Source organism: Stenella coeruleoalba (genome assembly GCF_951394435.1).
Source record: "Stenella coeruleoalba genome assembly, chromosome: 2".
NCBI lineage: Eukaryota > Metazoa > Chordata > Mammalia > Artiodactyla > Delphinidae > Stenella > Stenella coeruleoalba.
Window position 1 is genome coordinate 163,875,849 of NC_137147.1, and position 23,193 is coordinate 163,899,041.

Sequence of the window (23,193 nt, forward strand, 5' to 3'; positions counted from 1 at the left end):
ACTTTGTTACTGAGTTGTTGGGATAGAGGTGATTTTTTTAGATGAATATTTTAGCAAATTGACACTGAGATCTGCAGTTTATATTCATGCACACATTCCAAAAATTTTAAGAAACCCAGCATTTGAATTGCAGATAAGTTAGATCTCAGTGAACATTTTTAACAATAAAATAATATATAAAATTCAATAATCTCACCTGTATTTTGCAATAAATTGGTATGAAGGGCATAAAATAATAAGAAAAGCCAAGTGCAAGTGGTATCTTGACTTTTTAAAATGTAGTACCAAAGTCTGTTATTAAAACTGTCTGGGAATCCTTATTTCACATTCTGATAATAAAAAAAATAATACATGGTGTCAAAACACCAAGAGAACAATTTGATATAAAACTAAAAGCTTTTCTTTCCACATTTTAGCATGGAAATAACCAGCCTGCAAGAACTGGCACACTGTCGAGAACAAATCCTCCTACTCAGAAACCACCGAGTCCTCCCATGTCAGGCCGGGGAACATTGGGGTAAGAATTCAGCTACATCTTACAAGAGGATTTGTATGTCAAAGGAAGAGATGTTTTTGTGACTTAAGTAAATGTATGGATCCTTGTGACGGGACCCTCTCTGTGTGATAATACTACCTTTTACAAATTCATTTTGGTTCCTATTTCCTTGAACAGAATCCAAAATGAACCTGCCTGTTCTGTAATATTCTCTAAGGAATTCTGTACTAGAAAAGTTTTTTTGTATGTATGTAAATGAGCATTATTTATTTATTATCTTCTAATTCATTAAAAAATATAAATATATAAATACATATATAAAAAGATTTATATGTGAATCTGAGTTATGTTTATTTAAAATGAAATGACCAGAAGGTTCCATATATGGTGTCTTCACATGTATTTGCAATATTGATATTACAGAGCTTTGAATAAGTGGTCTACTTTGTGTACTTTGGTTTGCTAGCCTGCAGTTCTTCTGTTTCCCCTGAGACTTGGGGACTCTTTACTTGGAGTACTTCTAACTGTGCTTCTGCTGGTAATCTTAGGGCCCTTCATTCTAGAGTAGCTTTGTAAGAAGGCCAGTGGAGAAGTAGAAAAGGTAATTGTGACTTCTTCCTTTCCAATTTTCAATGCAATACAAATATTGAATACTTCGTAAGACATTTCTGAAAGATAGTTCACTTTATTATAGAAAATTAGACTCCTTATTTTTGGTGGAGGGGTGGGGGAATCATTTTATAGTAACAGGGATCAGCAATCAGCTTTCTTATAGGATCTTAGTTTCTATTTTCATTCTGTAAACCCCTTACCTCTGAAAAAAACATACAAAGTTATTAAATAGAAAAGTTAAAATCATTTATTGAGAAGTTAATGGCATCACATCTAGGATCAGAATGTACTTGTTCATATATCTCTAGATTGAGGTAGGAGTAAATTGCACAGGAGATATTTAGCTTCCATAATATATAAGGACAGTGGCTTGTGGGTTACTGATCTGGGAATAATATGTATTTCAAAGTTTGATATTACTGAGCATTAAAAAAATTATAACCATGATTTTTAGAAATAAGATGAGAACTTTTAAATTACCCTTTCCATTGGTTTTCCTAAGAAAAGGCAACAAATTTTAGCTTTTGTGTTAAAGTAACAAAATTCATACACCCCAATTAAAAATGTTTTTTAAAAACAAACTTTATTATTAAAAAAACCCAAAACTTGTGTTATACTTGGTTATAAAGGGACAGTCACAAATTTGGGAGAAAATACCATTTATCTTTCTTATTCATATTCCTTTCTCTATTATGCTTCTTTAGACGAAATACTCCTTACAAAACCCTGGAACCTGTTAAACCTCCAACAGTTCCTAATGACTACATGACAAGTCCTGCTAGGCTTGGAAGTCAGCATAGTCCAGGCAGGACAGCTTCTTTAAATCAGAGACCGAGGACACACAGGTAAATTTTTAGGTTGAGCCTTTGAACTGAGAATGTGCATTATTGATTGGTGACAAACTCCTATAGAGTTGCTGGTAAAGGTAAAGTGCTAGTCTAATGCTAATATAGAATGTAAAAGTTTGAGGGTATTAATATTGTATATGTTCCTTTAAATATATGTTATAACTTCTATTTTTTAGATTTTTTAGTATCTATTTATACTGCTAGCAGATTGCTAGTATTTCCTCCTTTTGACAGAGGTACAAATGTATATTTGGATGAAGTCTGAAGAATGTTTTTTTAAAATGGTCTTTTAGAAAAGATGAAGGTAACCACTCTTAAATTTTTTGGATAAAAGGTTAAACATCAGAAACTCTACAATGTGATTTAAACTTTAAGAGGTTGGAGGAAAGAAAACAGTTTAGATTTGAGGAAGAATTTCTTAAGAGAGTTGATGTACTAGAATATGTTACTATATAAATTCATTTTAAAAAGTTCTAGAAATCAGCTACCCAGTGGATTTTTAAAAACTTGGTTATGGAACATAACATACATTCAGAAAAGTATATACTTTATTAAGTGTAACAACTTGATGTATTAATACAAATTGAATATAGTCATGTAACCATCACCCAGATCAGAAAATGGAACATAACCGCAATCCAGAAATCCCCCTCAGGCCCTTTCCCAATTATTGCCTCAGCCTTCCTCCCCTCAAAAGTAGCCACTTTATTTTTGTGCAAGTTTATAAAGCCAGACAAAATTATCGTATAGCTCAATTTGTTTTATTCTTTGATTTTTACCTCTCACTTAATAACTTGGGCAAGGACCCTCTTTACCTTGACTTTTAGGATGGTTTTATTAGAAATACAGTTTGGTAAAATCATTTTGGAGGCTTCAGTTACGCAGGATATATCACGCTCTTAGATGCTATGTAATTGTTATTTGTTGTTATTGTTAGTAAATAAATTGCCATATTGATATCTGCAGTTACTGAATCAGGGTAAGTTCAATGAGGACCAAAATTGCGTTTTTTTTTAATATGTTTATTATTGAATTATTATACCAGCATGGTTGTTCTTTATAGTGGATGTAGTAATTAATAGTTTAATCATATTCAACAACTAGTTAGTTGTTAAGAGTTACTTCATTAGATATCACGGATATACCTATGAGATATAGTTCTTTTTTTCAGGAGCTTGTCCCTGTTAGAACAGGGATCAACAAACTTTTTTATAAAGGGCCAGATTGTCAATACTTTAGGATTTGTGGTCCATACGGTGTCTGCTGCAATTACTCAGCTCTATCATTGTAGCATGAGAGCAGCTACCAGCAACACGTAAATGAATGAGCATGGCTGTGTTCCAGTAAAACTTTATATATGGCACTGAAATTTGAATTTAATATAATTTTAATGTGTCATAAAATATTATTCCTCTTTTGATTTTTTTTCTACTAATTAAAATGTAAAAAAAATGTTCTTAGCTCACAGGTTGTAAAAATCAGACCATGGGCCAGATTTGGCCTGTGGGCTGTAACTTGCCAATCTCCATGTTAGAAAAAGGCACATAAGCCAGTAATTGTGGAAGTGCATAAGTGCAAAAATATTCATCTGTCTGTGATACGGTGGTGGCAGAAAGCAGAGTATTGGCCAGCTTGGGAGGAGGGAGGCCTTCATAGCAAAGCTATTTTTGTTATATAAATAGCTTTTTTCCCCTTTCTATTAGTATGTGATAATGTGATTATAGAATGCTCATATTGGAGGGAAAAAACTTATCTAGGCAGTGCAAATCATTGCCCTGTTGGGTTTCTGGGCCTACTGAGCCAATGATGTTGATTTTTAAAAGTATAATATGGAGCTTAAGGCTACACGTGTACATATGTACATTTGCATAATGTACATGTGCACACATACATTACTAAAACTGGTCAGTGCGAGGTTGTATACCTAAAGGGACAGTAAGTCCATAGAAGTAATTGGTTAAAGTTTAGTAGTATCAACTATTCTAGACTGTGCCTTGCTGAAACTTCATTATTGTCTTATTTGTCTTTTGTCATTTGCTCATTTTTTCCAAACATTTCCGTGTTTTATTGCCATTCTTTGAGATGAGTGGAGGTTTACATACTAATTTCAGACTAAAACTGGTTACCGTTTTTATTAACTTCCATAGCATCTTTTGTGGCTTCCATCACACTATTTGTTAATGTCACTTTTCACAGTCTCAGTGAAGAGCTCCATGACAGTGTGGTTCATGTCTTGTTTGTTCACTGCTGTTTATACGAGGTTTTAAATAAATCCTTGTTGACTCATTGTACTATAAGATTATATTGGTCATTCATGTCTCAGTGATCTCTTATAGTTCTGAGTACTACGTGACTATATTGGTTTTTCAGTAGTTGGAGAAATAGAGTGAAACACAAGAACCACTTCAAGTATTAGGGTTAAAATTTATATTGGACTGTTAAAATTTGTCTTTATATATACTTGTGTGTATACATACAAGCACACACATATGCATCATAAAAGGAGTATTTAGTGGCTTTGAGTTGATTTTTTTCCTGAGTAAATCTCTAGAATTGCTATTTTCATGATTTTTCTCTCTCCTTTGCAGTGGAAGCAGTGGAGGAAGTGGAAGCCGAGAAAACAGTGGCAGCAGCAGTATTGGCATTCCCATTGCCGTGCCTACACCCTCACCACCCACTGTTGGACCAGGTGTGTCATATACTCACCCATTTTAATATGTGGTAGTAGTTAGCTTTATTATGGAAGTCTGAAATAATTTAATTACATTAGATAAAACTATTTATTAAACTTATGAGACTGTTGCCAGAATGAAAGCAAATTTAAAAACAATTTTTGATTGGTTTTCACAGGGTCTTTAGAGTTTTGCAGATGTTTCTCCTTACTTATAGAAAAGCATATTAAATAGCTTTATTAAATAACTTTTTGGACATTTTGCTTTAGAAATACTTGCCTTGGGCACAAGTCAAGAATGATATTTATTATTTCAAGAGCAAACCAATATTATTGGTAATTCAACCAAAAGATCAGTGTCTTTAATGTGAATTATGTATCATTGAACTTTGATGTTGCCTTATAGGCTAGTAAGTATGTCAACTCCACTGTTAGCTGGTTTTGTGACTTTACTACATTTATGTATGGTATTCAATACGTATTTCAGTAAAATGCCATGAATATAAAATGGGATTAAATCAGGAGAAGCTCTTTTACTTTTTAGATTATATAAAAATTTAAGAAATCACAGCAGAGCATTAAATTGGTCCCTTGATTTTTTTATTAAGTGAAAGGAGGACTTTATGGTGTTAAAAGTACACACTTTAAAAGTAAGTTTGATAATCAAAAGTTGTTAGGGAAAAATACTTAGTTTCTCAAGGATGTTGTTGAAAAGGGAGAAAAAGCTACTTATAAAAACAGGCATATTTTATAGTTAATGAATGCGTGAACTCAATGATCTTTTTACCTAGTAAAATTCTTACTCATTCGAACATGCTTTACATATGGGTATCTTTCTCTTTTTTTCTTATTTCCAAAACGTACTTCCTTACTGTTTCAGAATGATTAGTTCTGTTTATTGCACTCTGACCTGAATTATAAACTATTTTATTAGAAAACATTTCTGTCCCTCCTCCTTCTGGAGCTCCACCAGCACCACCTCTTCCACTACTTCTGCCCGTGAACACTGTGATAGGTGAGACTGCATAACCACCGGAGTGATTTACCTTACTGTGCAGAGTTCACAGTAAGCTCCTCTGTTAGACGGCTCGCTTTTGTAGTTGTTAGGTTGTAGGTGGTAATACAAAGTTTAAAGTATTAAATCTAATTTACACTAATTTCTTCTGGTGAAAGGCCTCTGAAGTTACACAGAAACTTCTCTGTGATGTCAGATGCTTCTATGCCTAGTTTATAACCAATTTAATGTGGTTTGCATTTGTTCTGTTTAGATTTTTCTAGGAATATTATAGCAGTGATTGTTCAAAAAAAATTTTTTTTAATAGTGATGTAATATTTTTTTAAAGTGAAACTTGATTTGGAACTCCCTGGTATATACCACAGTCACAGGAGTGGGGTGAAGGTGGGGGACAAGAGGAAGAAGATGAAAAAGAGAATGGTGTGCGGTGTGGGGTACCCTGAGGCTTTCCAGTGGGTCACAGCTGAAAAACTCTGATATAGCCCAGGATTTATGGCATCTGAGGATGCCATGAAACATTTTGTTCAATAAAATACATTTAAATTGCTCCCAAGTTGGGGGAGACTGGATTGAGCATATAAGGAATTCCAAATATAGACTTGGTATAAAACCATTCAGCCTAGAAATGCACAGTAGCATTTGGGTGGAAATGGATAAAGAGCTGTTTCAAATATTGAGAGCTTAGGTGAAATAAAGCCATCTAGCAACTTCTTTTCAAAACGTTGGCACTTGTACTCAGAGGAGAGGGGAAAAGGAAGTAATAAACAAAAGACCCAAGTAATAGAAATTGTTGGCAGAAAGTCCATGTGGAAAAAAAATGCCCTCAACCTAATTAATAATCAGGAAAACAAAAACTACGAGATACTATTTTATAGCTACCAGATAGGTAAAAATGTAGAAGTCCACCAGTACCATATGTTGATGAGGATGTGCAGTAACAGAAAGGTATGTTGCTGGTGGGAGTTTATTTGTTGATTCAGTCACTTTAGAACATAATTTGTTGTTACCCAGTCAAGTTGAACCAGGTTTCTACCTTAGATTTATCAGTTTCATTTCTAGATATTTGCCCTAGCGTACTGGTTCTCAAAACATGGTTATGGAACTCCTGGGGGTTGCCAAAATCCTTTCTTGGAGTTTTTGCGGTCAGAACTATATCCATAATAATACTAAGACTTATTTGCCTTTTTTATTCTCATTCTGGTACAAGTACACAGTGGAATTTTCCAGAGGCTACATAACATATGATAACATCATTTTTGACAACTAATGGATTGTGTATTTGTGTATTTATGTATTTTAAAGATAAATCAGTTTTAATTTCTAATATGGTAATTAATCAGTTAATTATGGTAATTAATCAGTTTCTAATATGGTATAACCCACTTCAACAAAAATTTTTTGAGGTTCTCTAATTTTAGAGTGGATCCTAAGACCATAAAGTTTAAAAACTACTATACTAGAGCAGTGGCTTTTGGAGTATGATTTACAGACCAACAGCATCATCATCATGGGGGAACTAGTTAGGAATGCAAATTCTCAGGTCCCATTCCAGACCTACTCATTCAGAAACTCTGAGACTGGAGCCCAGCAGCCTGTATTGTAACAAGCCCTCAAGGTGAAATTCTGATCACTGCTGAAGTTTGCGAACCACTGTTCCAGAGAAACTTAGGAACCATATTTAGGAATGTTCACAGTAGCGGTATAATAATAATAGCAAAAATCTGGATGTATCCCAAATGTCTACAGTGGAATGGATAAATAATTGTGGCATGTTCATATGCAAATAAAGCAATAAAAATGAATGATATATTGATATACTTCTCAACATGGATGAATCTTAAAAGATAATATCAAAGGAAAACAGCAGAAATACATAATCAATACAGAATCATTCCATTATGAAAGTTTATAAATTTGCAAGGTCTCTGTGTGTACTGTTTAAGGTTATAATTATCTATGATTTTTAAAAAAGTGCATACAGTGAGTCCCCTACATACGAACGAGTTCCGTTCTGAGAGCGCGTTCATTAAGTCCAATTTGTTCCTAAGTCCAACAAAGTTAGCCTAGGTATCAACTAACACAATTGGCTATGTAGTACTGTACTGTAATAGGTTTATAACACTTTTCACACAGATAATACATAACAAACACAAAAAATAAAACATTTTTAATCTTACAGTACAGTACCTTGAAAATTACAGTAGTACCAGCTATACCAATGCTGCTTTTACACTTGCTTCCGGACATCCTGGGCTTGAAATAAAGGTACTGTACTACTGTACTCCATACAGTGCTGTACGGTAAAGTACACAGAAGCACAACCACTTGTAGAGGATGCACGCACATGACAGTGTACATCAGACACGTGAACTAACTTTAAGTGATTGGACACGCGAATGCATGTTCGCATCTTTTGAAAGTTCGCAACTTGAAGGTTTGTGAGTAGGGGACTTACTGTATAGTGAAGAGAGAGAATGTTTAACACATATGTTTTGGAGTTTGGGGTTCAGAAGGGGCAAACAAGCTTCAGTGATACTGGTAATATTCTAGTTCTTGGAGCTGAGTATTTTTCCTTAAAAAAATATATGTAATATATATAAAAATATAAATAATATTTATTTATGTAAACAAATTATATATAACCAGTATAAATAATTATATATATTAGTATATGTAACCATATGTATATGTATTATTTATATATAGCATGTATGATTATGTATATATCAATCATACACCGTTTGGTATTATTTATTTCATAATTTTATTTTAATATTAAAATAAATTCTAAAATAGGCATAGTTTGGAACTGCTATTAAATAGCTTTATTTTGGTTTTAAATCACCAAGACAAATAACCTGGATTTTATACAGTTTTTATATAAGTCAAAAGAAATATAGAAATCATTTTATTGAGATTTCTATTAAAAATGGTTAAAGGGTTACTTCTTAGCTCTTTGGAAAACTTAACCTGTCCAGAGTTACTCGTTCATGAAGGCATTTGAATAGACTCTTATTTATAAAGTGTGTTTCTGTTTAGGAATTGAGCATGTGGATGATTTAAATAATTAGTGACTGCCTATGGCTTGGGAGCTCCAAAATGTTGAATATTAGCACTTCTTTTAATGAACAACCTCTGCTGTATGGCTTTTTTCTAATAATTTATATGACCTCTAGGAGAGGTTAAATTGGATGACTGAATGAAAGTAAACCAGGATGTTGTCTTTTTATTTGCTCAGTCATGGTTAGATGTTTGGGAGGATAATGTTAATCCTGAAGTTACCTTTGGAAGGTATAGTTAACTTTAGAGGCTTTGAACTTTATATTAACCTTTAAAATTTTAAACTTCTGAAATGTTGGTAAATAAAATTTTAAGTATTGTTAATACTTTAGTTAGTTTAGATATGCATAATATAAAGAAAAATGTGCTTTGGGTGTAGTACGGAAAAAAAGCCCTCCAAGGATATGGAAAAAGATAATGGATTTTCTACACAAAGCTGCCTTAAAATGTCCATGTTTTACAGAGTCCAAAATTTTTTTCAGCTTTATCAGTTACAGAAATGTAAGTGATAGGGCAAAGTGTGTAATTCTTAAAAGCTGGGAGATATACAACAAATCTGACATATATAAGTGCTTTGAAACTAGAAATTATACTTCTCTTAAAAATGGTTCTACTATAATATGTATTGGTAATAACTGCTAATACATTAAACATTCAAATAAATATAGTAGTGCATGTGGAAAATATGCTTAATTGTTTACATTTTATAATTTAAGCTGGGTTTGGCTGGATAGATTCCTATACTGTGCTTCTGAAGATTTGGCAATGGAAAGGAGAAGAAGTCTGTAAACCAGATATTAAGATATTCACATCTAAAAACTGATGCTTTCCACCTCAGACTATCATTTGGTACTTATTTTCTTGGAAAGACACAGTTGACATATAAAAGCTGTATGTTTTAAAATGTTACAGAAAAAAATTTATACATTTTATTAGCAAAATACCATTTGGTATTATGCTAAATTAAAAGGCTTAAGAATATTACTTATTTACTTTTGCACTTTCCACACAGTATCTGTTTTTCCTTCTTTTTGTAACTTCAGAGATAGAGCTGTTTGTGTTTTATCTTTACTTTTCTCTTTATTTTGTGCTGTGGGCTTTAAAAAGTAATAAACATTTCTTGCCGATAGTCTCCTTCTCTTTGTTCTGCCATCGGAGGTGACGTGCAATGCTCAAGTTCTTTGTTGGTTGCCTTTGACTAATGCTTTTCAGCAGCCCCGGGCTCAGCTCCTGGTTCCCAGTATGGCACAATGACCAGGCAGATTTCTCGACACAACTCTACCACTTCCTCGACATCTTCTGGTGGATACAGACGGACTCCCTCTGTGACGGCTCAGTTTTCTGCTCAGCCTCATGTTAATGGAGGTCCACTTTATTCTCAGAATTCAAGTAAGCTTGTGCTTTGCAGGTTTAACGGCAGCAGTGGAGCTCCTTTTGAAGGAAATTATTTGAAATTGTTATTCTTGCCAGTGATAGACAACAATTGAAACCGTGCTATTTCATGTTTATTTTTGTTTTAAGAAGTTAAACCTTGGGGACTTCCCTGGCTGTCCAGTGGTTAGGACTCTGCACTTCCACTGCAGGGGGTGCGGGTTTGAGCCCAGGTTGGGGAACTAAGATCCCGCATGCTGCATGGTGCGGCCAAAAAAAAAAAAAGTTAGACCTTGAAGCATATCATTTTAAGAATAATTGCTTATCCCTTTCAAAAAAATTCAGGCTTACTGAGTATACTCGTATACTAAAATTTAACTGATGAAATTTTTACTACTGTAAGTAGAACTAGAGAAGAAAACCACTGAAATTAATTAAGCTGAATTTATTTTTATTGGCATGTTTGATACAGTTCAATAACAGTAAACTTAAAAACATTGTGACAGTTTTTCTTTACAATAATATAATAAAATTGCTGGCTATCACTTTTAAGCTTGTTAACCTATACTGAAATGAGTTCCAAACCATTAAAAACCATTTGTGATGCCTGCTTATTCTGTCTCTAATAATTGTAACAGTGGGGAGGACTTTGTTTTGATTTTTTTCTGTTCACCTCAAATTGCACATCTCAACACTAACTGCAATCAGTGTTTAAAGGCTGATAAGATTAGAAAATAGCTTTGGCATAAAATGTGAGAAAGTTCAAATTGCTTAGGGTAGTCATTAATTCCACTTTCCATATCAAAATGCTCAGTCCAACCAGGAGAAATCTGAAATGAGCCAGTTCAGTATTTGTTACTGGCTTGAAGCGGTGATCACCAGGCATAGACTGAAACACTTCCCCATGTGGCTTTTGTAGGCTGCATGTTATGTTATATTATTTTACCTAAAAAACACTGAATACTCCATATTTACATAGAAAGTTGGTTTTAAGTTCTTTTCATTTATGATGCATGTTTTGAACAAGTTTTAAAGTAGAGCTAAGGAGAAAGTTCTGTTATTTATTTTTTTGGTTAAACTTTAAAGACTAATTGTTATAAACAAAAAAAAGTCCTAAGAATTGAAAACCACTTTAGCAGAAATATCACAACTCATAGATAATCCCAAAATTTATACAACCCTTTTCCAGACTAAAATTTTCATCCAAGCTACTAAGAAACTTTACCAGTTAGAATTTTACCTCACATTTCCCCTGGTCTCCTTTTGGTAATGAAAAGTAGCTGGCGGCTGAGAATTCCACAGTTAATCTGATTATTAGTCTCACTAGTTTCATGAACTTTTAATTTTTTTTCATATTCTGCATTTTTAGATCCCATCTTTGTGTTCATTATTTTTTTCATCGCTTAGTTTACTCCGCAAATAGGGTTTCTGGTGACTCTTCACCTGATACATGTTTGTGTGGTTCTGTTTTAACAGTACTTGGGTGGGTTGCTTATCCTCAAACAAGACATTTTCATTACTGAATGACTGTATTTTTGGACATCATAAAGCAAATTTGGCCTCAAATTTTAAATATATTACTGTGTGTTGTCAAATTAATTATCCTTCAACCTGAGTTATTGTTGGTGTTGTAGTAGCAGTAGTAGTAGTATGTAAATGTTTTTAGTGTTTTGATGTGCATATTCCCCTTCTGTCTAAATGTGGTGATAATGATTAGTATTGTCACAACATAGCCTCTTTTTCTTTATGTACTAACCAGCATGGCTCATTACTAAGGGTTGTTTCTAAAAAAATTTTTTAGGTTTGTGGGAGTTGTTTTTTTTTTAAGTTAAAAAGCTATAATGTTTTATTAAAAGTATATATATGTATATACTGGAACAAGTGTGTGTGTGTATACACACACACACACGCACACACACACACACACACACACTTGTTCCAGTATATACATACTTGTGTATACTTCTATATACAGAGTATCAGAATGAACCAGGACTAATTTCATAGTGAATTGAATGTTATTTTTAGCCATACAATGAATATTAATGCACATATACTGCTTTAAGTTGTTGCTTATTTGTATACTGAACATCTTTCATATTTTTATGCCTACCAAACTGAATTTGTAGATTGGATTAATTGAAACAATCTTTCAATTAAATGATCCTTGGGAGCCAATCAGTTGTTTTTCCCTGTCAGTTTAGTGTCACTTCTTGGTGACTACCAGTAAACTGAATTTTGTGATTCAGTCCTATTGACTTTTTCTAAGCAATCTTTGGCCATTACCATCTTGTTAAAATAAGACAGGGTGGTAAATATATGAATATTTACTTTTAGATAGTTTTAATTTTTAATACATTTGCTGTCCACATGAGCATTTGCTGTCAGTTTCCTATAAATTATGTGTTCTCCAGAAAGAAGACAGAGTATGTTTCCAGCTACCCAGTGATTCTTTAGAAATTATTTTAATACAAATAATTGCATATTTTACCTTATTGTTAGATTAGGTTTCCTTTTTCAGAGTATTGATGAAAGGAAGGTCACTTGAAATATTCCATGAAATTCAGTGAACAATTAACATGGTATATGGAGCACTCTTATGCCCTAGTAAATTTAAGAGTGATGTCTTTAAAAATAAAACTGTCAACTTAAAAAGTAATAATAACCTTGTTTTACAAACAAGGGTTTTTCCTAAAGAGCTGTGTGTAAATTCGTTTTTAAAGAAAACCTGTAATTGATGCATTTATTTATACATGGAATAAACAGCTATCCTGTAACATATTCGTTTTGTTTATTTAGGTTTATTTACAACATCACCCTAAAGCTAGACATACCTGTTAGGTTAGAGAGATAAGGCGAAGACACAACATCCTGGAAACCTTTATTGGTATTTCACTGTTAGCTGTTTTTTTAAAGTCTTTCCTTAGAATTCAAAAATTTCATTGCGTGAAAGTGATGGTAAATTTAAATCTTACCCAAACAATATAACATTAGGATTAAAGCAAATGTATTTGTTTTTTAATAAAATTAACCAGCTGGCTAAACACAACTCAGCTTTAGGTTTGCTCCTGGGAAATGAACTTGAAGAAGGTTCTGCAGGTTTTTGTTTTGTTTTTTGTTTTTTTTTTGTTTCATTTGCAGACTGTTCTTTGCATACTTATGTTTGTGGTCTTTGTAACTGACTTCTGCTTTTTGTTTGTTTCCTTTTCTTTCCTTTATCTGTTTTACTTCCCCCATTCTGTGTTGTTGCTGCCAGTTTCTATTGCTCCACCCCCTCCCCCTATGCCTCAGTTGACTCCACAGATACCTCTCACAGGCTTCGTGGCCAGGGTGCAGGAAAACAGTAAGTTTGGAAAAACCGAGCTATCCAAGAGTAGAGGCTGTCTCCTTATATAGCATGCATGGCTGATGAGTCATCATTTTCCTTACTTTTATTGAGAAGCTAATCTTATCTTGAAAAGGGGTGCAGATATGTTATTGAAACTGAAGAGCACGATCTTCAGTTTTTCTTCTGTGTGCATGATTACTGACTCAGATGACTTTCAAAACTGAAGTTTTCTTATGTATTTATATGCTCTAAAACATGAAATCTGATCTTTGCAGATTCTTAAGGAAAGAGTAATCAAACCCCAAAATTCAAATTGTGTGGAAACTACTAGCTTTCAATAGTTATTAGGGGAATTGAGTTCTCATCAAGATGTATAGGTAGTTACACTGTGAGATTAAATTTATCATGCAGTTGGGACGGGTGTTTTATTTTGTTTTTCATTGTTTTTGTTTTCCTCCTTTGGTTACATTTTTGGAGAAAACTTTGTAGCCTCAGATTTTTATACGTAAATCGTTTTGAACCTATTATTAAGATTTGTTGTTAGGATAAAAATGAATCTGCAAGAATAAGTAAATTACATCCATGCTCTCCGTTAAGAGTGATAATCAGTGTAGAGTCCTCTTCATGTTTTGTCTATGTGTGGGCCCATGAGGATGATTTCTGAACATGCAAATCTGTCACCTTTTTTAGGTCTTCTCTGAAGGTCAGGTTTAATGACTTGGAAATTCTTTTGAATATATGGATTTAATTAGGATAGAGTAGTTTTTATATTACTACCTGAGTACTTTGACGTTCTGGGAGATATATAATCCTAACTACATGATCATAGTGAGTGTTATTTGGCAAAATGAAAAATACCCCTATTACTGAATTGTATTATGCCAAAATAGCTGTTGAGATGAAGATGGTAAGGTGGTCCAGTACTAATTCACCTCATTTGGGATCATCACCATGCAAATAAATCTCAGAATGGTTTGAACAAATGTGTAACTCATATGACCAGCCCATCCTCCAGGAGAAAACATTGTGGCAAATTCCACCGTGCAGCTTTTGCTGACCCTATTGTGTTATTCTCCACATTTCCTCCCTTCGTCCAGTCAAGTATTTGTTTATTCAGTGTTACGTCCTAGGCTCTGGGAGGAATACACAGTCTAAGACAAAGTCCCTACCTTTAAGAAATTGGTGATTTAATGGGCTTTTAAAACAGTTTCAAAATGTTGAAACTTCTGAGCATAAACCAACCTTATCGTTTACATTTGGTTGGAAACTCTGTTTAAACATGTAAAAATAAGTGAACAAAGGTAAATCGCTGGTCCTTAATGCTCTAAGAGTTTAAAAACTGCAAGAGTTTAAAAACTAAGCCAATTCAACTTTTGAAGTGCCTTAGAGCCAAGAATTTTTAGGACATATTTTAAAATGGCCATAATAAACATCCAGTTAGTGAGTCCAAAGCTCATTGATTAGGTTTTTGGTAATAACCCCTTTTTTATAGAAATTCGGTGTTAACGTACATGCATGGTCTTGCTAAAGAGGCCCACGGTACTATTTTAGTTCTTTTTCCTAAACATATGAACTTGAGTCAGTAATTCTCCTTGTGCTGCAGAATGCCCAACTTTATTTGGCATCTGTTTTCTTTAAAAGCACGTTAGGAAGATTGTTGATAAATTGTGTATCAATATCTTAAATGTTTTATGAATTACAGATTTTCTGTGTTCGTTCTTCTCATAAACGTTCACTTATGGCACTCAAATTGGTGATAATGAATGCACGTAGCAGTTAACCTATTAATAAATGTTTCAGTTTAAGACATGAGCCTCTGAAAAAAGCAGTGTGTTTACATCTGTTTATGATTAACATCTGAAAGCGTTTGAACAATCATGCGTCGTGCTAGACAGAGTATTATGCACAGAGAATAAGACTGACTGGACTCTTGCCCCAGTGTATGTAATTTGAAGATAAGCCAGTGTAGATTAACAGCAGTTGGACATAGTAAACTAGTAAATTATGTATAAATCAAGAGTAAATGTACTTTAAGATTTCAGGCAAACATATATAATTTATACATTAAGCCATATTAAGGACATGAGCTATGGCTCTTTAATGTCAGAATGGATTCACATGCATTTTCTTCTCCTCAATAATATTTGCAAGTTTTATGGAGAAGGGATGGGCAGAAATAAAATGAATCCTACCATTTGGAGGAAAAATAAATTGTACACCTGTTTGAGAGCTATCCGAATGAGCATCAGCACACAGGATTTGTTTCTTAATAGTCTTTTTCATCCCCCAACAGGATAAAATAGAAATCACAGAATTAAATTGGTTATCAAGTAGGACTATTATCTGCTTATGTTTTAAATCTGGATTCCTTGGTTATATTCTCAGTGCATTATTCCAAATAGGGTGTAGAAAACTTTAAGACTATATTACAAATAGATGATGACCATTTTCTTTGATCACATAAATAGCCCCAGAAATTGGCATTTGAATTAGTATGTTGGTATTCTGAATTTCTCCACTGCAGATATTATATAATTCCTGTATCAATTTATATCAGAGCATTTTCATATGTCTTTAACTTTTAAAGAAATTTGTCAATCAGAAACTTAAGAATTAGTTGTGCTCCAGCTCTGAATTCCTTAATATTGGGAGCATTTGTTATCTGGTATCATATATTTCATTGAACACAGTTCTAGCCTGACATTTTCCTGTTTCACTGTTTACACCTTTGATTATTTAAATCACACACATACACATTCCACAACCATCTAGAATTTGAGGTATGAGTCATTTTTATTGTTTTGCATGATTTGAGTTCCTTTCTTTTTTCTTTTTTTAAACATCTTCCTGCAGTACTTTATTTTTAAAATCTTTATTGTGGATGTATTCTTAGAAAATTGGATCTTTAGGATCTAGTCTTTCCCTCGTCCCATTCTTAGTTTTACTAGCAATAATGTAAAAATCTTAGCTTGCTTTCTACATTTAAGAAGTTGATTATCTTAAAAAAAAAAAAAAGTTGATTATGAATACAAACATTTTTGAAAATATTCAGTGAGATTTTTTTTACTAGCTTGGAATTATTTAATTTTAAATTTATTTTCCCTTGTTAAAATTTAAATAAAATAATAGAAAAACGTACACATAGAAGCAGACCTAATACCACCAGCTTTCTTTTTTTTTATTCCTCCAAAAAAACAAAAAATAAACACGTATCCACCCACTGGAGATTTATTTCTGTGGAACTAAAGGTAACTTTTTAAAAGCCAAAACCAGGGACATGAATGTGCACAATAAATGATTATCAAACCATTAATGTTATTCATAACGTTTACTATAGTGCAAATGACAAATGTGATGTAAGGCTTATTTAGGGAGATATGCTAACTAAAGAGTGACATTTGTTCTGATCTGAGCCTTGGAATAAGGGAAGTTCTTTATTCCTGTAGTCTTATAAACAGATTGTCTCCTAACCTCTGCATTCATTAATTTGTAGAACTTCCTAATACCCTTAATTTTTTAGCTCATTTTATTATTGCAAAATTATTCTTAAAAGTAGTAGAAGCTTTAACACACCAAGCTTTTATTTCTAATCATTGCATGTTTTATTATAGTGCATGCTGTATACGAATTAGAGCTTTCTTCAATTCTGTTAACTTACGAGTTTCTGTCTAGTCTGATTTCTGATTCAAATTCAGTATCTGGATGTTTTAGTTGCTGATAGTCCGACCCCACCACCTCCTCCTCCACCAGATGACATTCCCATGTTTGACGACTCTCCACCACCGCCACCGCCGCCGCCAGTGGACTATGAAGATGAGGAGGCCGCAGTAGTCCAGTATAACGATCCATATGCAGATGGGGATCCTGCTTGGGCCCCCAAAAATTACATCGAGAAAGGTAGGGTACAGTCATCGTTGAACTGCTGTAAAGGGTAAGAGCTAATTATAGTATTTTAGAGCCATAAAAAACACGGAGTCCAGCGTTTCTCCACCTTGAGAATAGCTTTACCAGCCAAGATGATTTAGTTCCTGTACATTCCCAATATAAAGTGAGGATTCTTTATTTTCTCTTTATTTTTTAATTAGAGTATAGTTGATTTACAATGTGGTGGTGATGTTAGTTTCAGGTATACAGCAGAGTGATTTGATAGCTGTATATATTGCAAAATGAAATAGTTTAAACTTGCCAGCCATTCAGTCTTGTCACAACTACTCAACCCCACTGTTGTAGCACAGAAGCCGTCGTGGGGACTTGCCCGGCGGCCCAGTGGTCAGGACTCGGCACTTTCACTGCTGAGGGTTCCATTCAGTCCCTGGTTGGGGAACTGAGGTCCCATAAGCCACGCAGTGCAGCCAAAAAAAAAAAGGAAAAAGCAGTCGTAGCACACAAGTGAACGGGCACGACTGTGCCCCGGCAAAATTTCACGGACAAACAGAGGCACCGGCTTGGATTTGGCCATGGGCCACTGCTTGCAGACTCCTGGTCTAAACCAGAGAGTTTTAGTATTTAGTAGGGTATTTAGTAGGGTTAGAGTCCAAGCCTTCAATAGTCACCTTTGTAAATCACAAGATGACTAAAACCTGGTTTAATAGGAGTTCAGTTGAATATGTTAACCCGGCAGTATGACATGACTGTTCCAGAAGTCAGATTCTTAGGGTACATTAGCTGAACTTCAACCTAATATGTACAAATCTGATAATATTCATTTATAGTAGACCAGTATTATGTTTAATTTTAAGTACCATATTTCAGGATCTTGCAAACAAGAATGCCTTCAGAGGAGGATATTCAGGAGGCTGAAATATCTAGAAAGTGCATCTATAAAAGAAACAGCTGAAAGCACTGTTTTTAAGTTGAGGAAAAAGATTTCAGAGGGACTAGACAGCTATTTTCAAATTTTTAATCATGTAGATAGAGGTAGATAAGAATATTAGATTTCTATTTCCAAAGAACCCTACGGTTAAGTACATACAGAAGGGAGAGTTTAGATCTTTATGTGGAGTTAGGGTCCTGGAGATAGAATGGACATTGAATGGTTAAATACTCAGCAGTGAGAGTTATTAAATGAGAGAATATATGCATTGGGGGAGGGGAAGTTAGGTGGGACTAGGTTTCATTTACAGAGGGGATTTGGAAAATAGAAACAATTAATTTGACACAGTGTTTTTATCAGCTCTTTGTACAAGTAGAACTAAGAACCCGAGGAAATAATATTTTCATTTTGCTGAATGACTTTGAGGGTGTCAGGTGTTGTCATGATCAGTTTAAAAGTCATCTGTACCACTCAAAATGGGACTCTGAATACAAAGAAAATGTTTCTCCCTAGCAGTCACTCGGTTTTCTTGGGTGGTTATTTAGCCAAAACACCAGGATAATAATTTAACATTATTTATTCTGTATGTTTTGGTGTTTTTAAAACTGGTATGTTAAGTGAGCTTGTGATCACAATACTGTGATTCTGCTACAGGATTAAAATGGAGAATGGACTTGTTGGATTTACTTCATATACTGTTTTGTAAAGGGGAAAAAAGATTGCCTGTTTCAGTTTAGAAAATGATGCTGTGGATCAGTACTACACGTCTCTTCCTTATTGTAATTCACTGGTTCAGGATAATTATGGGGCAAAGCCACCTTTCTTAAGGGAAAAATGAGTTCCAGAAGATCTTAAATGTCTTAAAAACTCTATTTTAAGAAAAACACTACCTGAGTTAAGTTAATGAAAAAAAATTTGTATGACATACTGTTTCACATATACTAGAAAATTACATATTTCAGAATTATGTTGTAAAGACAGAGGAAGGAATAATTAAATTCATAAACCAATAGTTTGGAAAGCTGGTAGTTGTTTGATGCCTTTCCTTTCCACAACACTGTTTGCAAAGGAAGTGGATATTTTGAACTCAGCATAATCACAGAATTGCAAAATGGTTCTCTAAGTCTTAATTAATGAGTCTTTACTCACCTAGTTCCCCTTTAAAAATAGAAATTCTTGTTGACCTTTAAGGGGTGTGTGTGTGTGCGCATATGTGTATGTATATTTAAATCTAGGTATAGCCCCATAAACTACATGAATATTCTCCTGCGATGGGTAGGATATTCACCTCCCAGTATATGTATATTTTTAAATTAGATGGTTGTTACCTGGTTTACTGATTGGCTACGCAGCTTTGCTTACTAGTTATTTTGAAAAATGGTGCTTTGCATGTGGTTGGCACTTAGTAGACATTTGAACGAATGAATTGAAACATCTAATAAATCCTAAAATTCAGAGATCTTTCCTACATAGGTTGGTAGAAACTCTTGACTTCTCTAATTTAGTTGTCAGTTTGGCCCGAAGATCAAGCTAGTGATTTAGTAGCCATGGTTGGCTACTTGACCTACCTGGTATATAGATTTAAGAATTAAGACTTTTCATTAAAATAGTTGGGTTGGCTATACTGTTAATTGGCATTACATTTTAAAATTCGATTAAATGTTGGATATAGTGCACTGACATGATATTTCAACTCTTTTCTCCATAGTTGTGGCAATATATGATTATACAAAAGACAAGGATGATGAGCTATCATTTATGGAGGGTGCGATCATCTATGTAATAAAGAAGAACGATGATGGCTGGTATGAAGGAGTCTGCAATCGAGTGACTGGTCTGTTCCCTGGGAACTATGTTGAATCGATCATGCACTATACTGATTAAATCTTTGCTTTTAAAGTAGGTTCTTATTATCACTCAGTCATACTGTGGGACTATTACGGTTAACAGGATTGTCTTAAAATGTTTTAAAATGTGCCCATATGTTCAGGACATGCTGTTTTATTGGTATAATTGAATGTCTACCTGTAAGCATAAATCTCTGAGGCAGTTGGTGTATTGCTAAACAGCAAGCTATACAAGAGGCTGTCTGTCACTGATTGTGCTTATATACTTACTTACACATTGTTAACTTCATGACCAGCCTAAATATTCTGGGGGTGTGGGGTATAATATTTCACAAATCATGACTCAGATTGTGCCATTACATGTTTCAGTGCAGCATGGTTACTAACGCTCTGTCAGACTAATATTAAAATCAGAAAACTTAAATGCTGGTGCTGGTCATACTTTTTGTTTAGACTCTCTCATTCTTGAAATATACTGTTTGTTTAAAGCATGCATACAAATTTATGTATTGAAATATACTTAACAAAATCCAAGATGCTTCCAATTTGTGTAATACTTACTTGGAGTACTCGTACTTAGGTCTCTTGAAACGAATTGAGTCTCTAAGATCTCCATGTGAAACAAAGACAATTGGGTTACCTGTAGTCTTGTCATTTGTACCGAAGTTTTTTAATGAGTGAATTTGCATTATAAATTTTGTCCATTCATAAATACGTAAGTGAACCAAAGGTTTTTGTCCTTTCCTTCACTGGTTTGCTTTAAAAAAATAATAAAAGATACTGAATTATGGCAGAATTATGGTTCTATTTTCTCAATATATTAACTTGGGAAAAAAATTTTAGCCTTTTCTCAACCTATCCCAACAGCAGTGGCTGATTTTTGTAGAATTTAAAATCTGAGATGGTTATTTACAAGTCAGTCTACTGAATTCCTTTTCTAAAGTAACTTTTTCAAAGCTAAGAAAATGTGTGGAAGTGCACATGCTGTAGGTAAAATTCTTAAGGATTGCTCTATCAGTCCTTTGGTTTTCCAGTGGACTGTGATATACTGGTTCAATGAAAGGAAATAATTATCTTTTACATATTTTTTTGGTAGAAGTGGATGCGATTGATTTTTGAATACGCACTGTTTAACCCATTACCTGGCACTAGCAACATAAAAAGATTTTAAAAATAAAATAATTGGGGAAAAAAGGTGCACCATGTATTAATCATTGAACAGGGATATACCTGACCAACAGATTTGTATTGTCTTTTGACATAACTGAAATGCAACACGTGCACTTTGTGTGTCTCCTCTTAACTTAAGGGAGGGTTAGAGGGATGTTTTCTCTTATCGTGTGCATACTGCCTAGGATGTTAAAGTAGAGCACTCACCTGTGGGTTTCTGTGTACTGAGGATTTGTTTGGATTTCAAATTACAGTTATGTACTGGGCATTACAGATAACAGCATAGTAAATGGTAAGACTAGTGCAAAACGTATATTTCTGAAAATTAAAGACCATTATTGTTACCAAATCAATGTGACTGTTGAATATGCATTTTGCCTTTGTTAATTTTAAACATGATTCCAGTATCACTATTGATCAGTTACCTTCTTCATTTTTTAGAGTGGACTGTTCTCTTAATTTTGTATATAACCTGTTGTCTAAATTTTATGTACAGTCTTTTATAATAAACCATTCTCCTATATGAAATTTTGGATACTGTTAAAATCTAACTAATGTGGATTGAAATGTAGACTTCAGTTTTATGATCTTTACTCCTATGGTGAAACAAGATAAACCATTTGAATTTTAACATTGATTATTTATTTGTGTAATGGCTTTACATGTGGATATTAACCGTGTAAACAATACCACATCTAACCGTCAAGTACCGCGATTAGAGTCTACAGGACTAGAATGACAGATTCAGATGGTTTAATGACATTTAAAAAGTTTTCTGAAAAACTTTGCCAATAAAAAAAGTCCCATTAATAAGGTGGAAATAATTTTTTAAAATGATTTTTTGGTTACCTGCACATGAAGCAAAGTATACTCCACAGAATTCTTTAGGCACAGTCTGGTAAAATAGCTGCCAGAAATAACAGAACGAGCTGTCATTTATCTCTTGTGAGCACGATTTCTGAAAGTTGTATGAGGGCGTCTCTTTCTGGGGATGGTCGAAGTTTACTGATCTCTCTCACTGCTTCACGGCAGTACCGCTGGGCGAGGTAGGTTGTCTGCTGCACACCATCGCTCTATGGGACACAGAACAAAATACAACAGAACAGATGCATGTCACCCACTGGGATCAGCTCTTAAATTCCTGCTATATGAGTTAAAACATACTTTTGAGATCCGGTAGTGAGGAGCCGAACTGTGTTTCAAATGTTCTCTCTCCAACTCACAGAGCTTCCTCCGCCCACTTCCTTTAGGCCCCTTTCTTAGACAGAAGCACGTTTTTATTCTATTAGCATGCCAAGCAGTGAACTCATTAATATCAAGTAACCTTCTATTTCCCTCTATTTTTCATTTAAGCATTAGAGTTTTTAAAAAGTTCTGCATATAAAATCTATACAGTAAAATTCCAAGTGAAAGTTAACACACATACATGATAAATAAAAGTACAGAAGAGCTTACGATGAAAAGCAACAGTTCCCTTCTTCCAAAGGCACCAGTTTTATCTGTTGGCTTTAATGTTTCAATTCGTAATTTTAGTTGTTATCTATTGCCTTTCTGCTAAGAAAGACAAGGATTTAGCCCACCCATACTGTCTCCTAATTTGACCACTGCCTGCTATCTTTAGTTCTAATACAGATTACTGTTGTCACATCATGTGGCATCGACTTCTGGCTTCATCTTTAAGATGAGGACACCAGTGCTCCTTCTCTTTCCTCTATGTTTACACTAGAGACTTGACTTGCATTCCATTCTGTACCCATGTTTTTATGTTGGTTCTTTCTAAAAGCTAAACACTAATAAAATAATTACATTTACTATTTCCATTATGTCAAAATGTTTACTGCAGAATCTAGACATGTACTGTGATTTTATTTCCTTCTCCATGGTTCCCTCTGTCATTCAAAACAGTATTTGTAGTATCATGGTTGAGAGACCTCTGGTTTTCTGAACCAAGTTACACAAAAT

General features: G+C 34.0%; 2 protein-coding genes across 19 annotated transcripts in view; one reads left to right on the forward strand and one right to left on the reverse strand.

Annotated features, from left to right (window-relative positions):
* ABI1 (abl interactor 1) overlaps positions 1-22,114 on the forward strand; it is a gene marked incomplete at its 3' end in the record, with an annotated part of 106,164 nt that extends 84,050 nt beyond the window's left edge. For 2 of the 14 annotated variants that reach the window (XM_079914894.1, XM_079914901.1), the window contains 7 exons: positions 417-517; positions 1,813-1,953; positions 4,545-4,645; positions 9,915-10,091; positions 13,330-13,416; positions 17,113-17,298; positions 19,923-20,098. In XM_079914894.1, the coding sequence (XP_079771020.1) occupies positions 417-517; positions 1,813-1,953; positions 4,545-4,645; positions 9,915-10,091; positions 13,330-13,416; positions 17,113-17,298; positions 19,923-20,098 (969 nt within the window). Of the gene's footprint in view, positions 1-416; positions 518-1,812; positions 1,954-4,544; positions 4,646-5,561; positions 5,643-9,914; positions 10,092-13,329; positions 13,417-17,112; positions 17,299-19,922 lie in introns of all 14 variants that reach the window. The other 12 variants (XM_079914900.1, XM_079914902.1, XM_079914905.1 and 9 more) reach the window with 8 other exon arrangements.
* Positions 22,115-22,163: 49 nt separating this feature from the next.
* Positions 22,164-23,193, reverse strand: part of PDSS1 (decaprenyl diphosphate synthase subunit 1) — a gene marked incomplete at its 3' end in the record, with an annotated part of 47,178 nt that continues 46,148 nt past the window's right edge. For all 5 annotated transcript variants that reach the window (XM_079914910.1, XM_079914909.1, XM_079914913.1 and 2 more), the window contains one exon: positions 22,164-22,304. In XM_079914910.1, coding sequence (XP_079771036.1) covers positions 22,164-22,304 — 141 coding nt within the window. The remainder of the gene's footprint in view (positions 22,305-23,193) is intronic.